The sequence below is a fragment of the Monodelphis domestica genome, chromosome 3 (genome assembly GCF_027887165.1).
Source record: "Monodelphis domestica isolate mMonDom1 chromosome 3, mMonDom1.pri, whole genome shotgun sequence".
Taxonomy (NCBI): Eukaryota; Metazoa; Chordata; class Mammalia; order Didelphimorphia; family Didelphidae; genus Monodelphis; species Monodelphis domestica.
Window position 1 is genome coordinate 5,537,620 of NC_077229.1, and position 21,716 is coordinate 5,559,335.

Genomic DNA, 21,716 nt, shown 5'->3' on the forward strand with positions numbered 1-21,716 from the left:
CTTCTACATCTTGATCTATCCAAGTAATCCTAACACACCGAGTCTTTTCAGTTGAACTTTTACAGTTTCCAGAGAAGCCACTGCCTGCCAAGACTTCAGCTCTCCAGAGAAGGGAGGGAGAGTGGCTGGCGTCTCCCAAGAGACTCTCTGGCCCTAAAGAGAGCACTGCCTTTATTATAAGTCCAATGACTTCACGCCTTCTGGATCTCTGTTTGGACAACCCTGACCTGGGGCTGGGATGAGCCAAGTCTTCAGGACATCCAGGAGTCACTGCACACTTGGGGCCAGGCTTGACCTGGAGCCAGAGAGCCAGGAGGCCTCTGGAGTCAACCCATAAGAAGCAGGCATGGCCAGGCAAAGGGTGTGACTGATGGCAGCCAGGAATGGGTTTGGGAGAGGAAGAAGGGGGCCCCGTTTAAATTGAATTCACACAACAGCCTCTTCTGGTCAGTTCATCGCTTGTGTGGAACTTGAGGGTTCTTTGTTTTTCCTCTAAGACAAGGGATCGGGAGTGAGGGGGGAAGAGACCGGGAGGACTGTGGGCGATTGAGAAATGAGACTTAGAAGAGAGCTAAGGAAGACCTGGGCGGGCTTTGCAAGTGCATCTAAATGATGCGCCTCCCCAGGTAAGGCCTGATTCTTGTCTGTTACCAAGCAAGTGATCACGAGGTGACGTTATAGAAGGAGGTAAAATAACAAACTGATGTTGGGGTGACAGGCTGGACGTTTAACAAGAAATACTGAGAAAGGGGCGGAATCAAACCTAGAGGATGTCATTGAATCCTGCCTAGAATCCTGGAAGGAACCCGCCATCATGGCGGCTCTCATCCCCATTCTGTGGTTTGGAAACCGTGGCAGACAGGAGCCAAGGGACTCTTCCAGTTATAGAGGATTAGAACTCGTGTCTCTGACTCCAGATCCAGCATTCCCAACTTCCCTATGGCCAGGCTGCCCTAAAGGGTCCTGGCATTGCCGGGTCTCCCGCTCCACAGCTGAGCCCCCATCAATCTTATTTGGTGATAATGATAAATGCAGATGAATCAGGGTTTTCTTGACCCCATCTCCAGCCTCTAAGCACTCCCCCACACTGCCTCCCCCACTGGTGCCCTCTCTTTAAAGCAATATGGCAGCCCCAGTGCCGAGGCTGTCGTGAACCGCCCCAATTTCCAGACTGGAAGCGGGGCGGGGCAAGGGGACCCCCATGTCCCTCATCTCCTCCGGAACTTCATGGGGCTACAACGGAGGAGCCCATCAGCTGTACTCGAGAACCCTGAGGCAGCAGCGAAACTTTCCCCCCTGAGCAGTCTCACCCTCAGAGCCTTTGGCCAGGCACGTGCCCATTGGCTGATGCAGAGTGGGTGGGGCGCTCTAGTCAGGTGACAGCGTCCCCGCCTTCCTTAGGTCACGTGGCCCACATGGGCGAGGAGCTGTCCAGCAGCCAGGAGGGTCTCCTGGGGAGGGAGTGTCCGCGGGAATTCCTTTCTAAGCCAAGCTGTGGAGTCTGGCATTCCGGCAAGGGGCCCGGCCCGCCCCGGCCCATCCCCAATGGGGTTCACCCTGAGTTCGGTTCCACCTGGCTGGGCCCCCTCCGTGTGTGCTCGCGTGTCTGTGTCTCGGCAGCCTCTCCCTGGGGAGGTTCAGAGGACAGTCCAGCCGGCAGCGAGAGAGCCGCTGGGGGCCAAGCCGGGAGCCCAAGTCTGGCCCCTGCCTGGGACCAATGGAAGGCGCTTGTGAATGTTTGCGGAAAAGCTTCTCCGGGTCTCTCCCCACCTGCTCTGGCTTTCATCCAGACCTGGAGGCGGGACCGGCTCTGACAGGCACAGGGAGGCCAGCGAGGAGGCAGGAGGGGGGTGGGGGGATCTGGCCGGAGGAGAACTAAGTTGGGGGCCTGCAGGGAGGACAGGACCCCGCCTGGGGGGGGGCAGTAGGGCGGGGAATGCCTGGAAGCACCAGGAGGGATGTGGGGGAAAAGCTCTGGGAAGAAGCTGAGTCCAGGGCAGCCAGATGGCCCCAAGGATAGAGCCTGCCTGGAGAGCAGAGGTTCTGGGTGCGAATGTGTCCTGGGACACTTGGGAGCCCTTCTGGGTCTTCTGGAGCCCAGACTCAGCCCTGACTGTGACACAGAAGGGGGGGCGCTTAAGAAGGGGAACAACACAGGGGAGAGCTGGGAGAAGGCAGGGCTTGTGCTGGGGAGGGACAGGGAGGAAGAGGGGAGGCCAGGAAGCCCCTGCTGGGGGCAGCCCCCTGCCCTGGGAGTCCTGGCCTGGAATGGGGAGTCTGAAGGCCTGAGAGGAGGACCCAGGGGGAAAGGCCTTCCTGCTACGGAAGGGCAGGAGCCAGGCTTCTGGGGGCCGGGCCTGGGGTGCCTGACAGAAAGAGCTCCTCCTGGGCTCCTGGGGGCTGGCAGGCCTCGGAGGGCCCCCCAGAGGGTGCTGGACACCCCTGCTGCCTCCCCTGAGGGCAGGCCCAGTCACCTCCCAGGAGCTTCCCCGCCTGGGCCTCCCTTTAGGGCTGCCTCCCAGCTCAGCCTGGGCAGACCCAAAGTCTGGAAGAAGGAGAGTCTGGAGTCCAGGGAAGGGCCTGGGGGGCCCCCAACGCCCCCATCCCAGGGGAGGACAGACCATGCCCAGCCCAGGTCTGTGTATTCTCCCCTCCTGAGCCCCAGAGACAGCAGAGAGGAATTCAGAGCAGCAGCTCCAGACCCCGAGGCCAGCAAGCAAAGGAAGAATCACATAGGGAGAGAAACCCTTTCAGGGCTGGTAGCCCCTCAGTGTCTGCTAGAGCTCAGGGCCTGGAGTCCTGAGATTTCCCCCTGCAGGACCCTGGACACGTCACTCTAGCCTGCTTGCCTCAGTTTCCTCCCCTGTCCAATGGGCTGCAGGAGGCGAGGACCAAGCCGCCCAGCCTCTCTGTGACTTGGGGCACTTCACAAAGGGTGTCCAGACACCAGAAGTTCAGTGAAATGGAGCCAACACTTATTTATTAATCTATGCATCAATAAATGTGCCTCAGTGGCCCCAAAGTGAAGTTACAGACAGTGTTGTAGGGAAAGTGAGCTCAGTGTGGACAGTGAAACGTGGCCTCTGACCAGGGCCAGCAGGCCTTACCTTACACTTGCCAGATGTGCCATTAGTGGGGATGGGGTTGCCCAAACAGAAGGAGCAACAGGATACTCGAGAGATCCCTGGAGAAGGGGAATGTGGGAGGGGGGCCTGGGCTGTCAGCTGCTGCCCTCTGCCTCAGTTTCCTTCTCTGTCAGAAGGGGGGGTGCAAGAGCCACCTCCCCAGGCCCTAGGGAGCAGAGATCCATGGACTGATCAGTCAATAGACACTTATTAGGCACCTGCTGTGTGCCAGGCTTTGGCCTATAGAAGCAGCAGCTGGCCATGGGGGGAGAAGGCTGCAGCCCCCCCCCCCCCCCCCCCGCAGTGGGGAACAATTTCTTTATGACCCCTCCCCCACCAATCCTCTAAACCCAGCCGCCAAAGCAACAGGACTCCATTGCCCAGAATGCCTCTGTCAAGACTTCAGTATGCTTCCCTGTAGAAAACTTCCCAGAATGCCTGGTTTAGACAACTCTTGGCACATCCCCTTGTGTCACCCCGGGGCATTCTGGGAATCTCACCTGGGCACTTTCGTGCTCCTGGGCGGCTCACAGTTGTGGTTCTTGGACTTTTCCTGGTAAGGAAGGGGGTGGAATGCGGCCGCAGTGCGCAGGCGCAGCCCCGACTCCCTCCTTTGACTGCTGAGACTTTCTGCTCTGGAACTCCTGGGAGGCGGGAAGACCCCAGTTCACCGGTTCCGGGTCTCTGAACTTGTGCCTGTGGGACAAGAGAGGCGGGGCCGGAGCCCGGGGCAGCCCCTGTAAGTGGTTGGGGGAGGGGCTGTCTCCCTGTCTGTCTCTCACTTTAGAGGCCCCTAGAAAAGGGACAAACGCGGAAGTGCCGGGGCCGACCGGGGCCGCTCAGCCTGGACCTGGATCCGTGGCGGGGCTTTGCCCTCCCCCAGAGGAGAGAGAAGGAGCCGCCAGCCCCGGACTCCGGAGGCAGCTGGGGGAGGCTTCGGTAAAAAGGACAACCTGGTCAGAACCGTCCAGGGGAGCGCAGCGCACGTGAGCTCAGTCAGGGGGCGGTTCTTGTGCCCTCTGGGAGGAGCCTTGATGTCGGGCTCTGAAGAAATGCCAGCTCGCTCTCCCCCTCCCCCACCTGGTGCCCGTCTCCCCTCCCCCCTCGCTCCATCCACCCAGTGCAGTTTCTGAATGGAATGAAGCCAAAGATGGCAGCAGAGGGGGAGGGGAGGCTTCTGCCTGGCCAGTTCAGGACCCTTCCCAGCCTGAGGCTCCCTGTTGCCCCCTGTCGGGGAGAGTGCCCTGAGCCCAGGGAAGGCCTGGGAGCCCCTCTGACCCTCCCCTCTCTCCTTCCCCCCAGGCACACACACAGGAAGTCTGCCACCCCCTGAAGGACCCCAGGGTGGCCCCGCAGAGAACCTGCAGCCAGAGGAATGGCCCCCGGGACCCCGAGGCCCCCCTCCCAGGTGAGTGCAGCCCCTCCCCGGGCCAGGCTGGGATCCAGCAGAACTCAGAGCTGGGTCCCTGCCAGGCTCCTTCCTCCAGGCCAGAGGACCCGCCATGGGCTGCTTCCTGGGCCAGGCAGTGGGTCAGCCTCCACCAGGCCTTTGGGCCTTATTAGACAGTAAGAAGAAGTGGGGGAGGGGAGGGCACTGCTGAGCACATCCAGCACCTTGTTCTGTCCTCACAGCAAAGGCAGCCTCCAGGGCAGGCCCTGAGCTTCTCCCCCACATGCCCTGCTGACAGCCCGTCCCCCCTGGCCACAGAAGGGCCTCAGTGGGAGGAGCAGGAAAATTGGGCAGTGACAGAGAGCATTGGGCTTCCCCAGCCCCAGGAGGAAAGAGCCTGGCAGGGCTGGCATCAGGATGGGCAGAGGGGCGCCAGGGGAGAAGGCTGGGCTGGCTGAGGAGAGCTGCCCCAGGGAGGAGAGCAGGCCCTGGTGGGAGCTGGGGAGCCAGTGAGGCAGGAGCCTGGCAGGAAGGTGGATCAAAGAGCACTTCTGGTTCCTGAAGGCCAGTCAGGGCCAGGGCGGCCATCTGACCCGGGGGACCCCTGGCTCTGCCCTGCCTGGTTATGTTTTATATAAATGAATTGAACCCTGGCCAGCTTTCTTCCAGGACACAGACAGTGTGGACGATGTTGGGCTCCTGTCAATGGCAGCAGCTGCTCTGAGACACCAGCAGCCACTCAGGCCTGAGCAGGGATGCTCTTGCTGTGGTGGCCCAGAGCAGGCGGCAGACATTCAGGCCTTGCACCCTCCTGCTTACATCCTTAGATGGAGGGACTCATCTCTCTGGGAGGGCATGTGTGGAGAGCAGATGTTTCTTCTGAAAACATCCAAGTTTTTAGAGCAGCGTCTTTTACTGTGGGCCAGACGGTAAAAGAGAAGACAGGACTTAAATCTTGAGGCACATGGGCTGGGCTTTCTTTTCCTTTTTTTAAACCTTTACCTTCTGTCTTATAATCAATACTGTGGATTGGCTCCAAGGCAGAAGAGGGGTAAGGGCTAAGCAATGGATGTGAAGTGACTTGCCACACAGCTAGGAAGTGTCTGAGGCCAGATTTGAACCCAGAAACTCCCCTCTCTAGGCCTGGCCCTCCATCCACTAGCCACTGAGCTGTCCTCTGGGGTTTCTTTTTCTGTGTCTTTAAGCCATCAAAGCAGAAAGAAGAATATGACTCTGCAGACTTGGAGAAAACCCCTCAGTTCTTAATGAGGAAGTTTCAGACGGTTCAGATTGTTCAGGTCACTCAAGGGAGATTTGTGAGCAAGACAAAAGCAGGAGAAAATTCCAAAAGTACCCATTGAAAGAGTAGGAAAAAGAGTAGCCAGACAAAGCTGCCCACCTGTGACTGTTCCGGATCACATTCCTTGTGTGTAACTTGTGGCTTTTCTCTGGAATGGTGGATTACCGACTTCATGATCAAGGAGCCATCAGGCAACCATCACTGCACTCAAGACTCAAAATCATGTAACCCGAAAGCTCTTAATTTGGAGCAGAAACATTTCCAGGATTCACATGCAGAGAATATATTTTATCCCACAAGTTTTATTTGATTTTCTTTTAGTTAGAATTCATCCTGGCAGCAGGATCAGTTATTAGAAATCATTGCTCTGAACACTCCTCATGGTTTCCTTGTTGGTCTTTCACTGAAAAAGCCATGTGTACCCTTAATACATCCTTAAGAACTTCTTTAAAATGCTGGATTGGAAGACCTTGTCAGCTCCTGCTTGCAAATTGTGACATTCTGAGGCCAGGCAGTGTATAAACTTGAGCCTTCCTAGACATTACAAAAGATGTGTCATGATTTAAGATTGAATTTTCTCTGTGGAATTTTGGTTTTGCATTCTCAGGGGTTTCTTAAGCTCACGTTTTTTAATAAGTTTACTAATAATTATTTTATCAATAACTATCCCTAAGGATGATGATCTCTGTGGTTAAATTTTTAGAGTTCTGACCATCTTTCTTGGGTGAATACTATGTTTGAATTTCTGTCTTCATGCAGTTCAGGACTAAGTTTTTTTGTTAATTATTTGGGGGGGGGGCAGCTGGGTAGCTCAGTGGCTAGAGAACCAGGCCTAGAGATGGGAGGTCCTAGGTTCAAATCTGGCCTCAGCCACTTCCCAGCTGTGTGACCCTGGGCAAATCCCTTGACCCCCATTGCCTAGCCCATATCACTCTTCTGCCTTGGAACTAATACACAGTATTCGCTCCAAGACAGAAGGCAAGGGTTTATTTATTTATTTTTTTAGTCTTTGAATGTGTTATAAGGTCACTTTCAATATTGTACATTTTCTTTTGACCATTGTTACATCATGCTCCTATTTACTCTTTGATGGTAAACATCAACTTGATAATTGCAGAAGTAGAGAAAACTATATGTGAGTCTTATCCAAAAAGAGATTCAAATGATACTTTCTTCATATGATAGAATTTGTAACATGAATCAGACACTTAATAGAGAAGAGATTAAATCTGTATCTTTGAAGAAATGAATAGAAAAAGGTAGAAGAAAGGTAAAGTCATTGAAACTTCTTCCCAGATAAAGCATTTAACTTTATGATGCAGTGTGTTATACCTACCCAAAGAAGTCTCTTGTTTAGTATTGTGCGGGATGCTTTTATCATTGACATTTAATTGAATAAAATGTTTGAATGAATTAAAAGACTTAAATTCTTGGATTTAATATCTTTAAGGAATCATAGTGTTAACTCCAGCCTTTAAAAGGGTTTTCAGTTATTAAACATATGATTGGTCTCCATCCTGGTAAATTAAAATAAAACTGACCTATGTTTTTATCTTTGAAAATAATTTTCTAAATGGAATTATCCATTAATAAAATACCCAGTCTGCTGATAAGAGATGTGTCAGGGTCCTCAATTTAGACAAGAATCCAGCCCTGTTATCAACACAGGGAGGTAAAAGTTCTTTTGAGATCAACAAGCAACTAACTTTAGCTAGTAAACCAGATGAGACAATCTTAAATTACTAAGGACTCAATTAAATGCATTAATTCGATAATTATTAGATAATATTAGAAACTTATTACCATCTTTATAGAAGGAAGAGGCAGTTAGGTTAAGCTTGTGTGGAGTGGAATTAGTGGGGGGGAGCTTGTATCCCCCAGAAATCATCCTAATGAGCTGACAGTAGACTTGCATTTATTGAAGAAAGGGGACAGGTCCGGAGCACTGCCTTGAGTGGTCTCTCAGGCAGTGTCCAAAGATGTTCACATGAATTCAGAATTTAAAGGGATTTAACATCATTCTTCTCTTCTTGTCACCCACCACCTGTGTGTAACAATATTTCTGTATTGTAAAAGTTAAAGAAGGTATTTGCCAATTGTAATAATTAAAAATTAAAGTATGAGGCTGTTAGTAGCTTTAACAATATAGTTTAATTAAAACAGAGGTAGTAAAAAGAGGGAAATGTAGGAAGGAGGTAGAGAATTGCCTGGCCTACCACTTTAGAGTCTGGTCCAGTGAAATCCAGCTCACCCCCACCAAAGTTACAATCTCCAGTCAGAAGAACATGAGCTCTTCAAGAGTCCCCAGAGTAAGCATCTCCCTTCAGTCCAAGTCAGCAGTGCATAAATCCGAATCTGAGTCTGAGAGTTCCTTCAGCAAGGGCCAGTAGGACAAGGGAGACTGATCAGTCGCTGGGTCTTATATGCAGGCTTCTTTGCCCATTAGCTCTCCCATGTCACACCTCAGGAACCAATCATAGTTGCTTAATTTGTCTGGCACTGCCCTCCAGGGCAGTGCCTGTGGGATCATCTTTCTGTCTCTGAGGATGTAAACTTCCTTGCAGTCATTACATTAAAAGGGAGGAGAATTCCTAGTCCTTGATAGATTAATTAAGTTCAAACAAAGGGAGTATGTTCTATTTCTTTATCTTGTTCTATCCTCCTTAAGTTTTTCCCAGATCTTTCAAACTGATGGGAGAATTCTTTAAGTTTTCAATTTCTAAGTTGAGTCAGAATGTCAACATGTTCAAGGTCTTTTAGGCTGAAACACTTGGGACACATAGTCAGGATTATAACTTGTAAGTTTTAAGATGTTTCCCATGGGAAGTGGGACACTTTCAATAGGGAAAGAGGAAGTGGGGTTTGGCCACATTAGAAAACTGTTGTATAATAATAATTATGTATATAGGTGCTTGGGGAGAGGGATTGCCGTACTCTTCATAAGGAGAGATTGGTATCTCCCTTGTGAAGTGCATCTAACCAATTTTTGATAGGAAATTGCCAATCTATGATTACTAATACTAATTAATGTGTGCTGGGGGGTAATGCACAATTCCATCCCATACAAGCACTTAAGCTTTTTCATAGTCAAGGAAAAGTGTACAAGCTCATTTACTTATTTAGAATACTGATATTTAAAAAGGAGAAAGTTTAAATCTGTAAATGTAAGATGTAATGCCTATGAATTTATTTGGAATACTACTAAAATTATATTTTTAGAATAAGAATGTGACTGAATTGGTTGAATGTAAAAATCAGTGTAACTGATACACACTGCATAAATCAGGAATTTTATTTAACCATAAGAACATATCTCAGTTTACCGATTTGTATCACGGGTTAAAGTAATGTCTGACATACATTGGATAAAGCAATGTGAAGATTCTGTGTTTAAATAGGGCAGTCTTTTTAAACCTGGAATCTTTTGGTTTATTGATTAACAATTAAAGTGATACTTCAGGTGGCATATAGACTAGAATGATAGAGGTACAAAGAATGTTGGATTTGAATAGGAAAGGAATAAGACAGGTGCAGACTAAACTGTTTAGAGAATAATTTTAAGTATATAGAAATGAGAGGAGTGAAGAAAGTTTTGAAAAAGTTATATAGCCCATTTCCATTAATTGAGTAAACAGAGTAGTTGAATGTAAGATATGCATATTTTATTGCTAATAAGATTGAACAACTCTTGTGTTTTGAAGCATCAGAGAGCATCAATCTCTTATCTTTGAGGTCAATATCAAATTAGGTAGGTCAAATTATATCTAATTAATCCATAAGTTAAAATAATTTCTACAAAAAATGTAGATGCAGAATCCTTTAAAAGAATAATTTGGTAAGTATAATTATATACTTGATATTTATCAAATCTATGATCATTAAATAACATGAAATTATGCAAATTTGTATAATTAAAAGCAATACACACAGCACCTATATTCCTATGAAATCCGATGGACAGTTCGCAAATATAGAATCCCGATTTCATATTTTAACCTGGCAATTTCTTAAGTTTACCACAATTAAGAATTAAGATGTTACTTCAAAACAACATCTACACATTCTAATTTTGAAATAAACACCATTTAGAAATTGAGAAATTAAGCATTTGTCTCCTAGCTATCTGATTTGTTTCAATTTAATTTTATAAATATCCCTTGTTTCTAGTCTGTTTTAATGTGGCCAAAAGATTATTTTTACTCTTATTTTTAAATTCTTATGTTTTGGCTAATCACTCCAGAAAGATGCTAAGAGTAATGAATAATGCAGATATAATAAACCATGCTGGTACCAAACATAAAAAATAGAGTAAATGAGAGCATGTCCTTTGTTTCCTCTCATTTGTTAAGCTGTCACTATCACTGCTATTACTTTCTGTTGTCGTTACTATCTCTTAAGTTCCTCTTCAGGGCATACAGAACAAAGGTGGCAGCTTTTAACAAAAGCTTGTTCTTTTCAACGAAATCACTAAACTTTATAATCTGGTACAACTTTATCTCCATTCTTTCTTTGGGTGGGGGGACTATTTACAGGACTTATCTTAGACGTAAAAATTAAATCTAGTATGGAAGGGAAAAAGGGAAGATCGAAGGAGAGTAAGGGGGAAGTTTTCAGGGTGACCAGCCTTGTAGGTGGCTGTCCTGGTGGAATATCAAACCTTGGGGTGGTTTAGATGCCTGGGAAGAGTCTAGGCTGAAGAGGACTTATTCTGGTGGCAGTGGCATTTCAGATAATAGAGGGCAGGAATTTGGGGTGAAGAGGCAGGCAGGGTCCTGAGGTTCTGGCCTTGGGTGCCACTGGAGGACAGCCATCATCTCGGGACTTCAGAGGCAGGGAAGGTATGGCAGTGGGGACTTAGAGGAATGATCCAGAGTAGGTGAATTCCAAACAAGAAGCTGTCTGTTTTCTTTGGAACTGAGCTCTCTTTGCATTCTTCCCTTTGTTCCCAGATTTCTCTTCATTCCTTTGAGACTGAAATCTTTCTGCCCTCTGGTTCTAAGTATTTTTGAATGAGGACTTTTCTACTCTTGCTAGTGGTGGTGGCTGCCCTTTCCACTGGGCCTTATCTTTACTTTCTGAACCCTTTGAATGTCTTTCAGATAGATCAGGAGCAATTCTCCCTCCCAGACCTGGCTCCAGGGACTGCTCTCTGCCCCTGCTACTGTTGTGGGTGTAAGGATTAAAATTAATATCTAGTACTCCAACTATTATATTTAATATTATTTATTAAATATTTATCTTGAAGTATAAGGAAGTAGGCTAGCAAAAAAAGCTGTTCCTCCCTCTTACACCGTGAAACCAGAGAGACCACATGGGCGGAAACAAACTCAAAACTCCCTCTACATAAGGAGATGCACAAACAGGAAAAGGAAAAGGAATTGTGAGAAATGTCTCTAGGATTCAAGATTCTAAATACAATAAATACATTCCTCCCCCTTATCCTTTAGGAAACCAGTCTCCCCAATAGATCATGAAAACATAACTAGTTTATAACTTGAACTAGAGGTATATACAAATGTTGCAGTTTTTAAAGGGAAATTACAATAATTTAGGGAAAAGGAACAAAACCAATAATAGGTGCATTGACAAAAAGCCAATTAGGGGGCTGTCCCCTTTGGCATAAGAGTACATTAAAAAACAAAAGCATTCAACTCCCCACACACACACACAAAATTCAAATTCTCCATATCTGAAAGTTCACTCTGGATCTTCTGATACATCGTGTGGTCTCTGCAGGCATCTTCACGGTGTCTTTTAGATTCTGGGAGGTAGTCTCTTGCTCTAAATTTGGCTCAAATTCAAGTCAAAGTTCACAACAATAACATAACAACCCCCCCCCCAGGAAAATAATACATACCTCCCCTCCCCCCCCCCAGGATACAGGGATGCATATAGGAATTACACAGGGATACATGGTTGAGTCATAAGGCATATGAATCAAGTATCAAAAAGCATCAAGCAATCAAAGAAGTTAAAATAAAAAAATAACTTCTGAGTCAGATAAAAATATAAAAAGAAAACTTGAAAAAATTCTGGGAAGAAGGAAAGAAAAAAAATCATTAGTCACTAACCCAGTTTAGCAATCTGGACTACAGTAAATTGTCACATGAGAGAAAATAGAAAAAGAGACTAATCTCTAGACAAATGGGAAATAGAATTTTCTGGTTCAATCCTTTTCTTTGTTTTGTTTTGTTTTTTGATAATGGAGACAGCAAACGATGTCGTGCTTGATATAGAGTGTGGTATAAGGAAGTCCTGCATTTAACACATGTTTTAACACATTTAACAGCTGTAACCTCGAGTCTCACACATGATCAAGTCATGCTTTTTGTGCAGAATGTCATCAATCCTCATAGGAATGGTTTGGTTTCTTTCACCATTTTGTGCTTGTTTGGCACTTTGTAAGTCAAGTTCTGTGCTCCTTTGTGGTCCATTTGTCCTTGGATTAGACATAGTCATCGAGCAAAAGTCTCCTAATAGTTAAATAACTAGTGGCAGGTTGTCATAGTCCAAAGCTTCTTGGGTATTTTTTAATATGCTAGATAAATGGATATCTTAGCTAATGCTATTGCAACAAATAAAAATAGTTAAAAAATTTTTTCTTTCAATACTAGTGGCCTGTGTTTCAAAAGCAAAAAATGAGAACAGAAGGGGGGAAAATCAAATACTATATGACACATGTAGGAAGAAAACAAGATGTTAAAATTGTGTAAATTTTACAATTACAGAGGTTAAATATAGGGACTAGTTTTTTAAAAAATGTAAGATTCATTTCCTCTTTGACTTACCGTGATCCTAAGTGTGAGTGTAAATAAGGCAGATTAAACAATATGAGTGCAAATGAGGTAGACAAAGCAATAATACATTCAAGAAAATACAAAAACAATTAGTAAAGGCACAAAATGTTACAAAAGGCACATCGGGTCAATATAGATCACTAATACAGATTTTCTTCTATGAGGTAGTAAATGTATTGCCCTACAAGGCAATTTGTGCAAATACAAGGATCAATCAAATAAAATAGTACAAATCCAGTAATAAAGAAGTCCAATTGTAATCAATGGTCAAATGCAATCAGTGCAAGTAATTATTCACCATCAACAGAAGGTACTCCTTTTACATGGCTACAATGGATCCATGAGTCCCTCTCTCCAATTTTTATAGCTGTTGGTGTAGTAATAGGACCTGGAATGATCCGTCATAAGCAGGTTCAGTCAACCCAGTACGTTTGAAATTCTTTATGTACACACTATCACCTGGGGTTTAATTGTGAAGTGAGAAATCAGTGGGGCCTGCTTGAACAGTTGTCCCAGAGTTGTGGAGTTCTTTTAATTTTGTTTGTAATTGTATGATATATGTAGCTACAGTTGTATCCTCTCCTAACAGTGAGGTATAGGTAGGGGCAAATGGTTGTGCCTGAATAGGTGGATGTCCAAAAAGCATCTCAAATGGTGAGATATGTAAATCACCCCTGGGTCTGCTGAGATAAAATAGGGCCAGAGGTAGAATTTCAGGCCACTTATAAATGTGTCTCTGGCATAATTTGCCAATCATGGTTTTAAGTTCTTTATTCATTTGTTCACCTTGGCTGGAGCTCTGGGGATGATATGGTGTATAAAATTTAGGAGTTATCCCCAGACATGAATAAATTTGAAATAACACCAAATTGGTAAAATGAGTTCCTTTATCCAAATCAATATGTGCTGGTAGGCTAAAATGAGGAATAATTTTTTCAAAAGGATTTTATCAACAAAAGCCGCTGTGGCATGTAAATCTTGAAATTTCTCAGACTTGTGAATGTTTAAAATTTCCCCATCAGGGAATTCTCAATTGGAACAATTCCCTACTGGGAACATTCCCCATTTTGACCGTGAGAACTCGCCAGGATCAGAAATGGGAGGACCTCTACTCCACCCGTACTTCAGACTGCTTTAGGGGAGAAAACTCCTTGCTAAACAATGAAAGTACTTGGACCCATGCTTATGATGAGGCAGGGAGTTCTTTGAGCCATGCTGTTTTTAGAATTGATACAATGGGATGCTAGGTACCTATAAGGGTCAGGCAACTTGTAAACTTGCCAGGAGCAAAGAGGTGAAAACTTACTTAGAGGTTTTTTCTTGAGGGGATTAGTCGACTCAGCAGTGTTTTTTTCTGATTCAAACTTACTAAAGGGATTAAGTCGACCCAGCAGTGTTTTTAGAATGGGTTGTCCTTTGGAAAACGTCTACAGTGATTGGTAGATGTAAGGACTTAGGGGAGGTGACATAGGAGAAAAACCCCTATATAAGAAAAAGCAGAATCTCTTGAGAAGACAATCCTTTTGAAGCTCAGATAAGGATCACTTGGGAAGAATCTCTTGAGAGAGGCTCTGGAGAAGGGAAGCTCTTGGAGGACAATCTCTAAGGAGGTCTCGCTGGAGCTCCTCTGAGGGGACTCTGTCCCTCTGGAGGCTCTGGAGAGAGGCCCTTTGAAACAGTCTCTGGCTGGAAGGCTCTTTGAGGAGGACTCTGGCTGGAACTCTCTCTGATGAAGTCAGCTGAGATGGAGCTGGCCTGGTGTCACTAGAATCCTTGCTTAGACAGACCTTGTGGTGAGTGATAAAAGACTGACTGACTGATCTCTCTCTTAAGACTCAGGTCTAGGCCATGTTGGCTTAAGGCCCTTCATAATTATTCCTTTTTTACTCTTTCTCTCTTTCTTTAATTCCTCATTGTATTATTAATTAAAATCTCTATAAAACCCAGTTGACTTGGGTATATTGAATAATTAGGAATATTTCCCTGGCGACCACCTTATATATTAATTTAAAAACAAGACACTATAGTGGAAACATAATTTCTGCAGTCACAATTTACTCACCCACTCTTATATCTACTACAATTTATATCTTCAACTATTTACTCACTACAGTTTACAACCTCAACCATTTAAAATCTTACAGGCATGAGCAGTAGGAAATGCTTCAGGCCACCTGGTCAGTTGATTGACTATGACCAGACAAAATTTATATTGTCCAGCTTTTGGCATAGAGATAGTCTTTAGAAATATCAAGGTCTATATATCAACCTCCAAGCTCAATGAGCTTATCCATGAATTGTGAGGATATCTCATTATCTGATTGTTTAAACCTTTCAAATTTTGACCATGCTTCCATATCCTTGGAGCATTCTCACATAGCTGTTATAATGGCGTCCCTGCAATGACGTAATTGCAATTAGTCCATGGTACTGTTATAATCCCATGCAGGATCCTGAGCTGGCCAGAGTGGTGCACTACACCCCTGGAACTTGTTAACATGAGAGATGATTTTATTTTTCTTACATTCCATTAGAAAAGTATTGAGCCAATTCTCAACATCCTTATAGGATGGGTCATATTAATAAAAAATATCAGCCATCTTCTTGGTCACAACCAAAGGTTCAGATTCAAATGAAGGTATATTATGTTTTAGTTCTCTAATTTTGGGGGGAGTAAAAGGAATATGGTGTCTTATGGTCACCACATCCCTATTGAGTCCTATTTTGGGCATTTCCCTTAATGGGAAAAGTCCTTCATAGTAGTCATCTGATGTCTGTGATTCCTTAGAAATTGACTGTGGAGATGCATGAGTAGGAACAGGTATGGTAGCAGTATGATATTTCTTTGGAATTGGGGCTGGTTGTGGGGTGAGAGAAAGGGCAGGAGAGGATTGAGGGTTAAAAGAAGGATCAGAGGGAGGTGAGATCAGCCAGGAGTTGCAGAGCATGAGTGAGATGTTGCAGAGTACAAGAGATAAGGGTCTGCACCTTATGTATATGAGAGGAGTCTCCTATCTCCATCTCGGGAGAAAAAGGTTCATCCTCTATTTGTGGTTCAGGAGCAGGCTCGCAAAATTCAGACTTGTTTTGGGTGGGATCAGTATTTTTCATTAGGTCATGTAAGTGTTTGAAATTTTTTGATTGAACTTTCCTGTCACCTGCATTTCTGGTTTAATCTCTTGTACAGCGGCATCTTTTGTCTTAAGAATGAAGATCAGAGAAATAAAATGTCCTAGGAGTACAAGGAGGAGGGGGGAATTTGGAATTTTACATGCTTCTAATTTGGAAAAAAGCAAAAGGCTTTCATGCATGGTAGCATTTATGCTGCTTAGTATTTTGATCAAAAATGGAGAAAAAATGTATTTTTATTGATTTATTTTTAAATTATTATTATAAAGGGGTGGGGTAGAAGGTGAGGGTATTCAGCTTATTCATTTTAAAATGATTTTATTGGATTTTTATTTTTTTAAAGGGAAAAATTTTTATTTATTTATTTATTGCTGCCATCTAGTGGCAGCAAACAAGCACTGTAGTTAAGCAGGAAAAGGGAGAAAGTAAAGGAAGAAGAAAAAAGAAAAAATCAGTGCTCAATATTGATCTCTAGTGGCCAAGAGGCAGCACTACAACTGGGAGGAGTTAGGGGCATTGTTAAGGGTGGATAAAAAAAAAAGAGGGCTAGGACTCACCCAACCAAGGCAAAGAGCCTGGTGGAGTCTAGGGGGGCAATCAGCTATCCAGTGGAGCAAGGGGCTCCCCTTTCTGCTGGCTGGGGAAAAGGAAGCTTATACTCCCCAGGTGGAATGGATCAGAGCAGCAGAAGCAGCAGCAACGAGGGGGTGGGGACCAGGCTGGAACTAGCTCTAGCTTAAAAAAAAAAAAACAACCAGTGACTTTGGGCCTCGGGTAGGAGATGCCAAGCCAGGTGTGACTTGGCTTCAGCAGCTGGAGGATGCAATAGCAGTTCAGGGTAAGCCCGGGGTGCCACAGCTGAAGTAGTAGTTTGAGGCAGTGGGGGAGCCTGCTGCTTATCCAGGGTTTGGCCAAGCTGCAGGCAGGAATAGTTAATCAGACTGATTGGGCTGCAGGGAGTGGCTTTTCCATCAAGTCCCCTAAATTAAGGCAGCTAGGGTGTAAAAATACTCAAATACTAGCAGCTGCCAGAGGCTTGGAAGACAGAAGACTAGGTAGAGGAATGAGCCACACCTGGGCAGTTGGAGAGGTGATTTGAAAACTACCAGTAGAAAAGCAGCTTTGGTTGCAAACCAGTAACAGTTTTAAACTACTGTGGTTGCGCGGCTGTAACCAGGCTGCTGGTTTTAAAGAAAAGCTGAGTTCTAGAATCCCTTCGTAGTCTGCCAAAAATGTAAAGATTAAAATTAATATCCAGTACTCCAAGTATTATATTTAATAATATTTATTAAATGCTTATCTTGAAGTATAAGGAAGTAAGGCTAGCAAAAACCAAAAGCTGTTCCTCCCTCTTCCACAATGGAACCAGAGAGACCACCTGGGCAGAAACAGAAACTCAAAAATCCCTCCATAAGGAGATGCACAAACAGGAAAAGGGAATTGTGGGAAATGTAGTCTCTAGGGTTCAAGAGTCTAAATTAACACATGGGAAAGTGAGTTTTGTTGTATGAGAAGGAATGCTGGTTCTGGCCCAAAGATTTTCAGTTCAGACATGTTCCTCTGAAGACATGAAGATTTCTACTGAAAGATATTATATGTAGTGTCCCCATAGGGATGGACAAAGCCAATACAGGGGGTAGAAAAGCCCCTGGATGGGTAAAGAGGACAGTGGAATGGCCTCTATAGGGTTTCAGGTTTCTAGATTGTGTCTTTCTGTGCTTTGAAACTCACTTTCCTCAGCCTTTGCTCAGAGTATTCCTTCCCTGGATGTTCCAGAGCCATTCCAGACTGAAAAATAGAGAATGGGTCAGGAATGGTTGAAATGAAAGAGTATCCAATATCAAGTCTAACCTGTGTTTTCCATGGTGCAGTTGGGAAAAGTAGAAGAGCCCTGCCAAGTAGCATGATACTGTCAGATCTGGCCAGTGCTTTGTTACTTATTCCTCAGTCTGCTTCTTAACTATTCTTTTGACCCTTGATCCCAAGGTTTCCATAGTTACAAGGCTTGGCCTAGATCCTTTGTTTTTCAGTATAAACTTTCTGAAAATTATGGTTGAATTGTGATATTCTTGTGGAATAAATTTTCCTTTAGCCTGTCTAAGGTCAAAGCTCCACACTTGCTGTCCCTTTACTCCTAGGTTATGAAAGTAACGGGGAGTACCCTCCCTTCTTTTGTTAAGATAAAAGGACTAGGAAACCATGATGAACCTTGACACATTCTGAGAATATGTTTTCAGAGTTAAGAGAAAGAGACAGAGAGAGAAAACACTACTTTTTTTTTTCTTTTAGGTCATTTACCCCTAGTCTATTTCATTGGTCTACCCTTCCACCTCTTAGCCATATTGTTTTGATGTATAATGGTTAAATTGAGATTTTGACTAAATAAGAGAGTTATAAAAAGTAGTCGCTGATTATTATCCCTTAAGTCAGGAAAACTACTAACTTTTAACAATTTTGTTTAATTGAAATACTAGTAAAAAGAGGGAAATGTAGAAGGGAAAGAGATAAGGAGACTGCCTAGCCTAATCTAAAGGCTAATCTGGTGAAATGAAGCTTGCTCCCTGACAGAGTTCCATATTCCATGGGAACTCTAGTATGATTTTTTCTAATTCTAGAAAAAAAGGTTTTTGGTAGTTTGATAGGTATGACACTGAAGAAGTAAATTAATTTAGGTAGGATTGTAATTTTTATTCTATTAGTTTGTTCTACCTGGTTTTCTTTCTTTGAGATTTTGAAGAGTGTCAAATGACCAGCCAATTAATAAATTATTTCAATTGAAGAAATTCTGCCACTTGAGAATCCTAATCATTACACTGTCAGTATCTTTCCTTTAAATTAGTTCAGTCACCAAAATATATTTTTTTAAAAATGGAACATCCATTCTTTTCCTCATCATACTTATTCTTCTTTCTGTGTAACTAAATATAAAATGATTGAATATATTCTAGTAACACATGACATTCAGCATAAAGAAAAAAACCAGTGTGTTTTGGCTATGGCACATCATATCCAATGATTCCCCAAACTCAATTTAACATCAGACTGTGCTTCTTCACTTAGCTAGAGTAAGAGTTTGATCTCATATAACTATGGAATCCTTTTTATGTGTTCATCTAATTAAGAGTATTTCGACCTTTTAGGAAATTAAGTAGAGAATTCCTTTTTCTTTGTTTTCTCCTCATTGATCACTGGTAATATTTCCCCCCCTAGAATACACAGTTTATGCCAACTTCTCAGAAACTTCAAAATATATCCTTATCAAATTCAACTCTGACTCTTGTGATGAGAAAGAATTTCAGATAACCTCTCTTTCTCCTCCACAAAATCTCAGAGAGCACTTCCCATCTTCCTGATTCCACAGGGGAAAGCATTTCAGAGTAAGACACTAATCCATGTTTTACTCTTCAAATCATATTCTTACTTCAGATACAAAATGCTTACCTCAATATTTAATTGGGTTCAGAATGACTGTTCTATAGTGCTGGCTCTGATACCCTTCAAGATGGGGGGGGGGGGGGGGGCTCAGCTGGGTGGTTCAGTGGATTGAGAAATAGGTCCAGAGAGGGGAGGTCCTGGATTCAGATCTGGCTTCCTAGCTGTGTGACCCTGGCAAGTCACTTGACCTCCATGGCCTAGCCCTTACCACTCTTCTGCCTTAGAACCAATACACAGTGTTCATTCTAAGACAGAAGGTAAGAGTTAAAAAAAAACAACAACAAGATTATGAGTTTGGCTAAATCTCTTGTGTGCTTCAGTTTTGAGTAAAGGGAATCCTTTCCTCCCAGGATTATGAACTTTCTGCTTGTCTGAGCCAGCTCATTAGCAATCCGGAATGAGGGGTTACAGGTCTGGGTTAGAGAGACTTCGATTGGTTCCTGAGATGTGATAGTCCAGTGCAGAGGGAAAGGACATGACGTGGAGAAGGGGGACTATAAAAATGAGACCTTGGAGGAGGCTGGTTTCTTCTCTGGAGGTCTTTGGTGGGGGTGGGAGGTATCTTTCTATGATTTGGCATTGGTGGTTGGGGTGGAAGACACTCTCATGGGCTAGTAAGATTAGGGTATCAAGCTAGGAAATATTTTTTCTACTTTCTTGCCTCCTTATTTCTTTCTTAGACTATATTTATATTAGAATTAAATTGTTAAAAACTACTATCATCCTTGTGACTTAAGAATTATTTATTTTTATAAAACAGTGGCCACAATAATCTTTTTTTAACTAATAATATATTTCCAAACAAATGTCTAAATATCAAATTTAGTATTATTACATTAGATATAATATATTTTTTCCAGTGTTACAGTTTCTACCAGTCAGTTGATGAAGTTTGTACTAAATGAAATTTGAAAATTCAGCTCTAAATCTTATGACTTTTGCTGGTTTAGGGGTCAATAACATTCAAGGATGTGGCTGTGGATTTCACCCAGGAAGAGTGGTGTCTACTGGACCATTCTCAGAAAGAGCTGTACCTGGAGGTCATGCTGGAGAATGTGCAGAATCTACTTTCTGTGGGTAAGGACCATTTCCTGTGTTAACTCTGAATCTGCCATTAAGGGAATGAATTCATTCCAAGCAAACAGGATTTTGAGCCTTTGTCAATGATAAAAAAAAAAAGTCTCGCCTTTACCCAGAGTTCTCCTCTTTGCTTTTCACAAAAAAAAGTCACTGAATTATGTAATGGGAAGCTGGGACTTCTTTCTTGCTCTAGAAATTGTTTCTCCCCTGTTTTGGATAGCTTCAGGTGAACACGTAAACCATTATTACAGATTTACATTCCTAAAGGTAATCACAGAAGTAATATAGTCTACTCTCTAATTAAACCTGAAATTTGTGAGCAAATTCTCTTGTTTATACCCAGGAAGCTTTTCCTTGAAGATGGGCATTCAGGGAGACCCTCTACCTGCCAAGGCAGCTCCTTCCCCTTTGGACTAGTGGTCCAGTTTTTAGAAAGGATTTCTTGTCATTAAGTAATAATGGTATAGGGAAAGCCAAGATGGTGACATAGCAGAAGCAAAAGCTGGAACTACCCTGAGAATCTCAAAACAATCCTAAAATGTGCTTTTAAATGACTAGAGTCACAGAACAGACATGGGTAATAGTGACGTAGCTCTCCTGAGGAAAATGGCTTGGAAGTTAGGGAGAAAGGGTGTATTTTGGTGGATAAGGGGGGAACTGAAAGTAAAATTGAGCACAGAAGAGTGCAAATAATCCACCCCCTTCCTATTGCTCCAGGTTCCAGTCCTGGGCACAAGCCAACTTAGAAACCCAGGGACCCTTTTTCAGCCTACATTATTAACTCATCTCATTCCCAACCTTTGGAATTCAAACGCTTAGCACAAGGCTGTAGTGAGGCCTCAAAGTCACTTCGCTAATTCAAGCCTGTGGTGAAGCCCCTAGCCTCAGGGCAAAGTAGTTCCCACTTCTCTGAGCCCTACAAACCATCAGCAGACTCTAGAGGAGACTAAATCAGCAGCTTTCAGAGTGCTCATCCCACAGGCCATGGTACCACCTTGGAAGAAATGAAAATTGCACAAAAGCAGAACTGCAACTAAGGAGAACAACAAGGAAAAACTGAAGTTTAAGAGAATGCCCCCTCTACATGAAAACAGAAATAAAAGGCAAAGTGCAAAGAAAGTGTCTGGGAAAATAAGGAAACAGCAAAAGAAACATCTCTCCACAGAAAATGTCTAAGGAGGCAAAGAAGAATAAGGCTCAAACTTAGGTGGGACTTGGATATAAAAGCCTCCACATTACAAAACTTGAAATAATAATGGGAATTGGTCTCAGGTGCTGGAAGAATTAAAAAAATCTAAGATTTATTAGACTAAAAAAAAACCTAGTTGTAATATCATAAAAAATTATCAAAGAAAACTACCTTCATATTCTTGAGCCATAGAGTAAAACAAATTTAAAGAGTCCACAGATCACTTCCTGCAATAAATCCTCAAATGACAACTCCCATGAATTTTATAGCT

General features: G+C 43.7%; 1 protein-coding gene and 1 long non-coding RNA gene across 5 annotated transcripts in view; one reads left to right on the forward strand and one right to left on the reverse strand.

Annotated features, from left to right (window-relative positions):
- Positions 1 to 2,956: 2,956 nt before the first annotated feature.
- Positions 2,957 to 4,102, reverse strand: LOC130457878 (uncharacterized). Its single transcript, XR_008917126.1, has 2 exons — positions 3,626 to 4,102; positions 2,957 to 3,291 (listed from the first exon to the last, which is right to left on the reverse strand). It is a non-coding gene; the product is annotated as an uncharacterized LOC130457878 (long non-coding RNA).
- Positions 3,730 to 21,716, forward strand: part of LOC107652143 (zinc finger protein 260-like) — an 88,634-nt gene continuing 70,647 nt past the window's right edge. For 2 of the 4 annotated variants that reach the window (XM_056820320.1, XM_056820322.1), the window contains exons 1-3: positions 3,730 to 3,864; positions 4,428 to 4,533; positions 20,127 to 20,253. In XM_056820320.1, coding sequence (XP_056676298.1) covers positions 4,501 to 4,533; positions 20,127 to 20,253 — 160 coding nt within the window. In that variant the 5' untranslated portion in view covers positions 3,730 to 3,864; positions 4,428 to 4,500. Of the gene's footprint in view, positions 3,865 to 3,936; positions 4,065 to 4,427; positions 4,534 to 20,126; positions 20,254 to 21,716 lie in introns of those variants that run through there. The other 2 variants (XM_056820321.1, XM_056820323.1) reach the window with 2 other exon arrangements.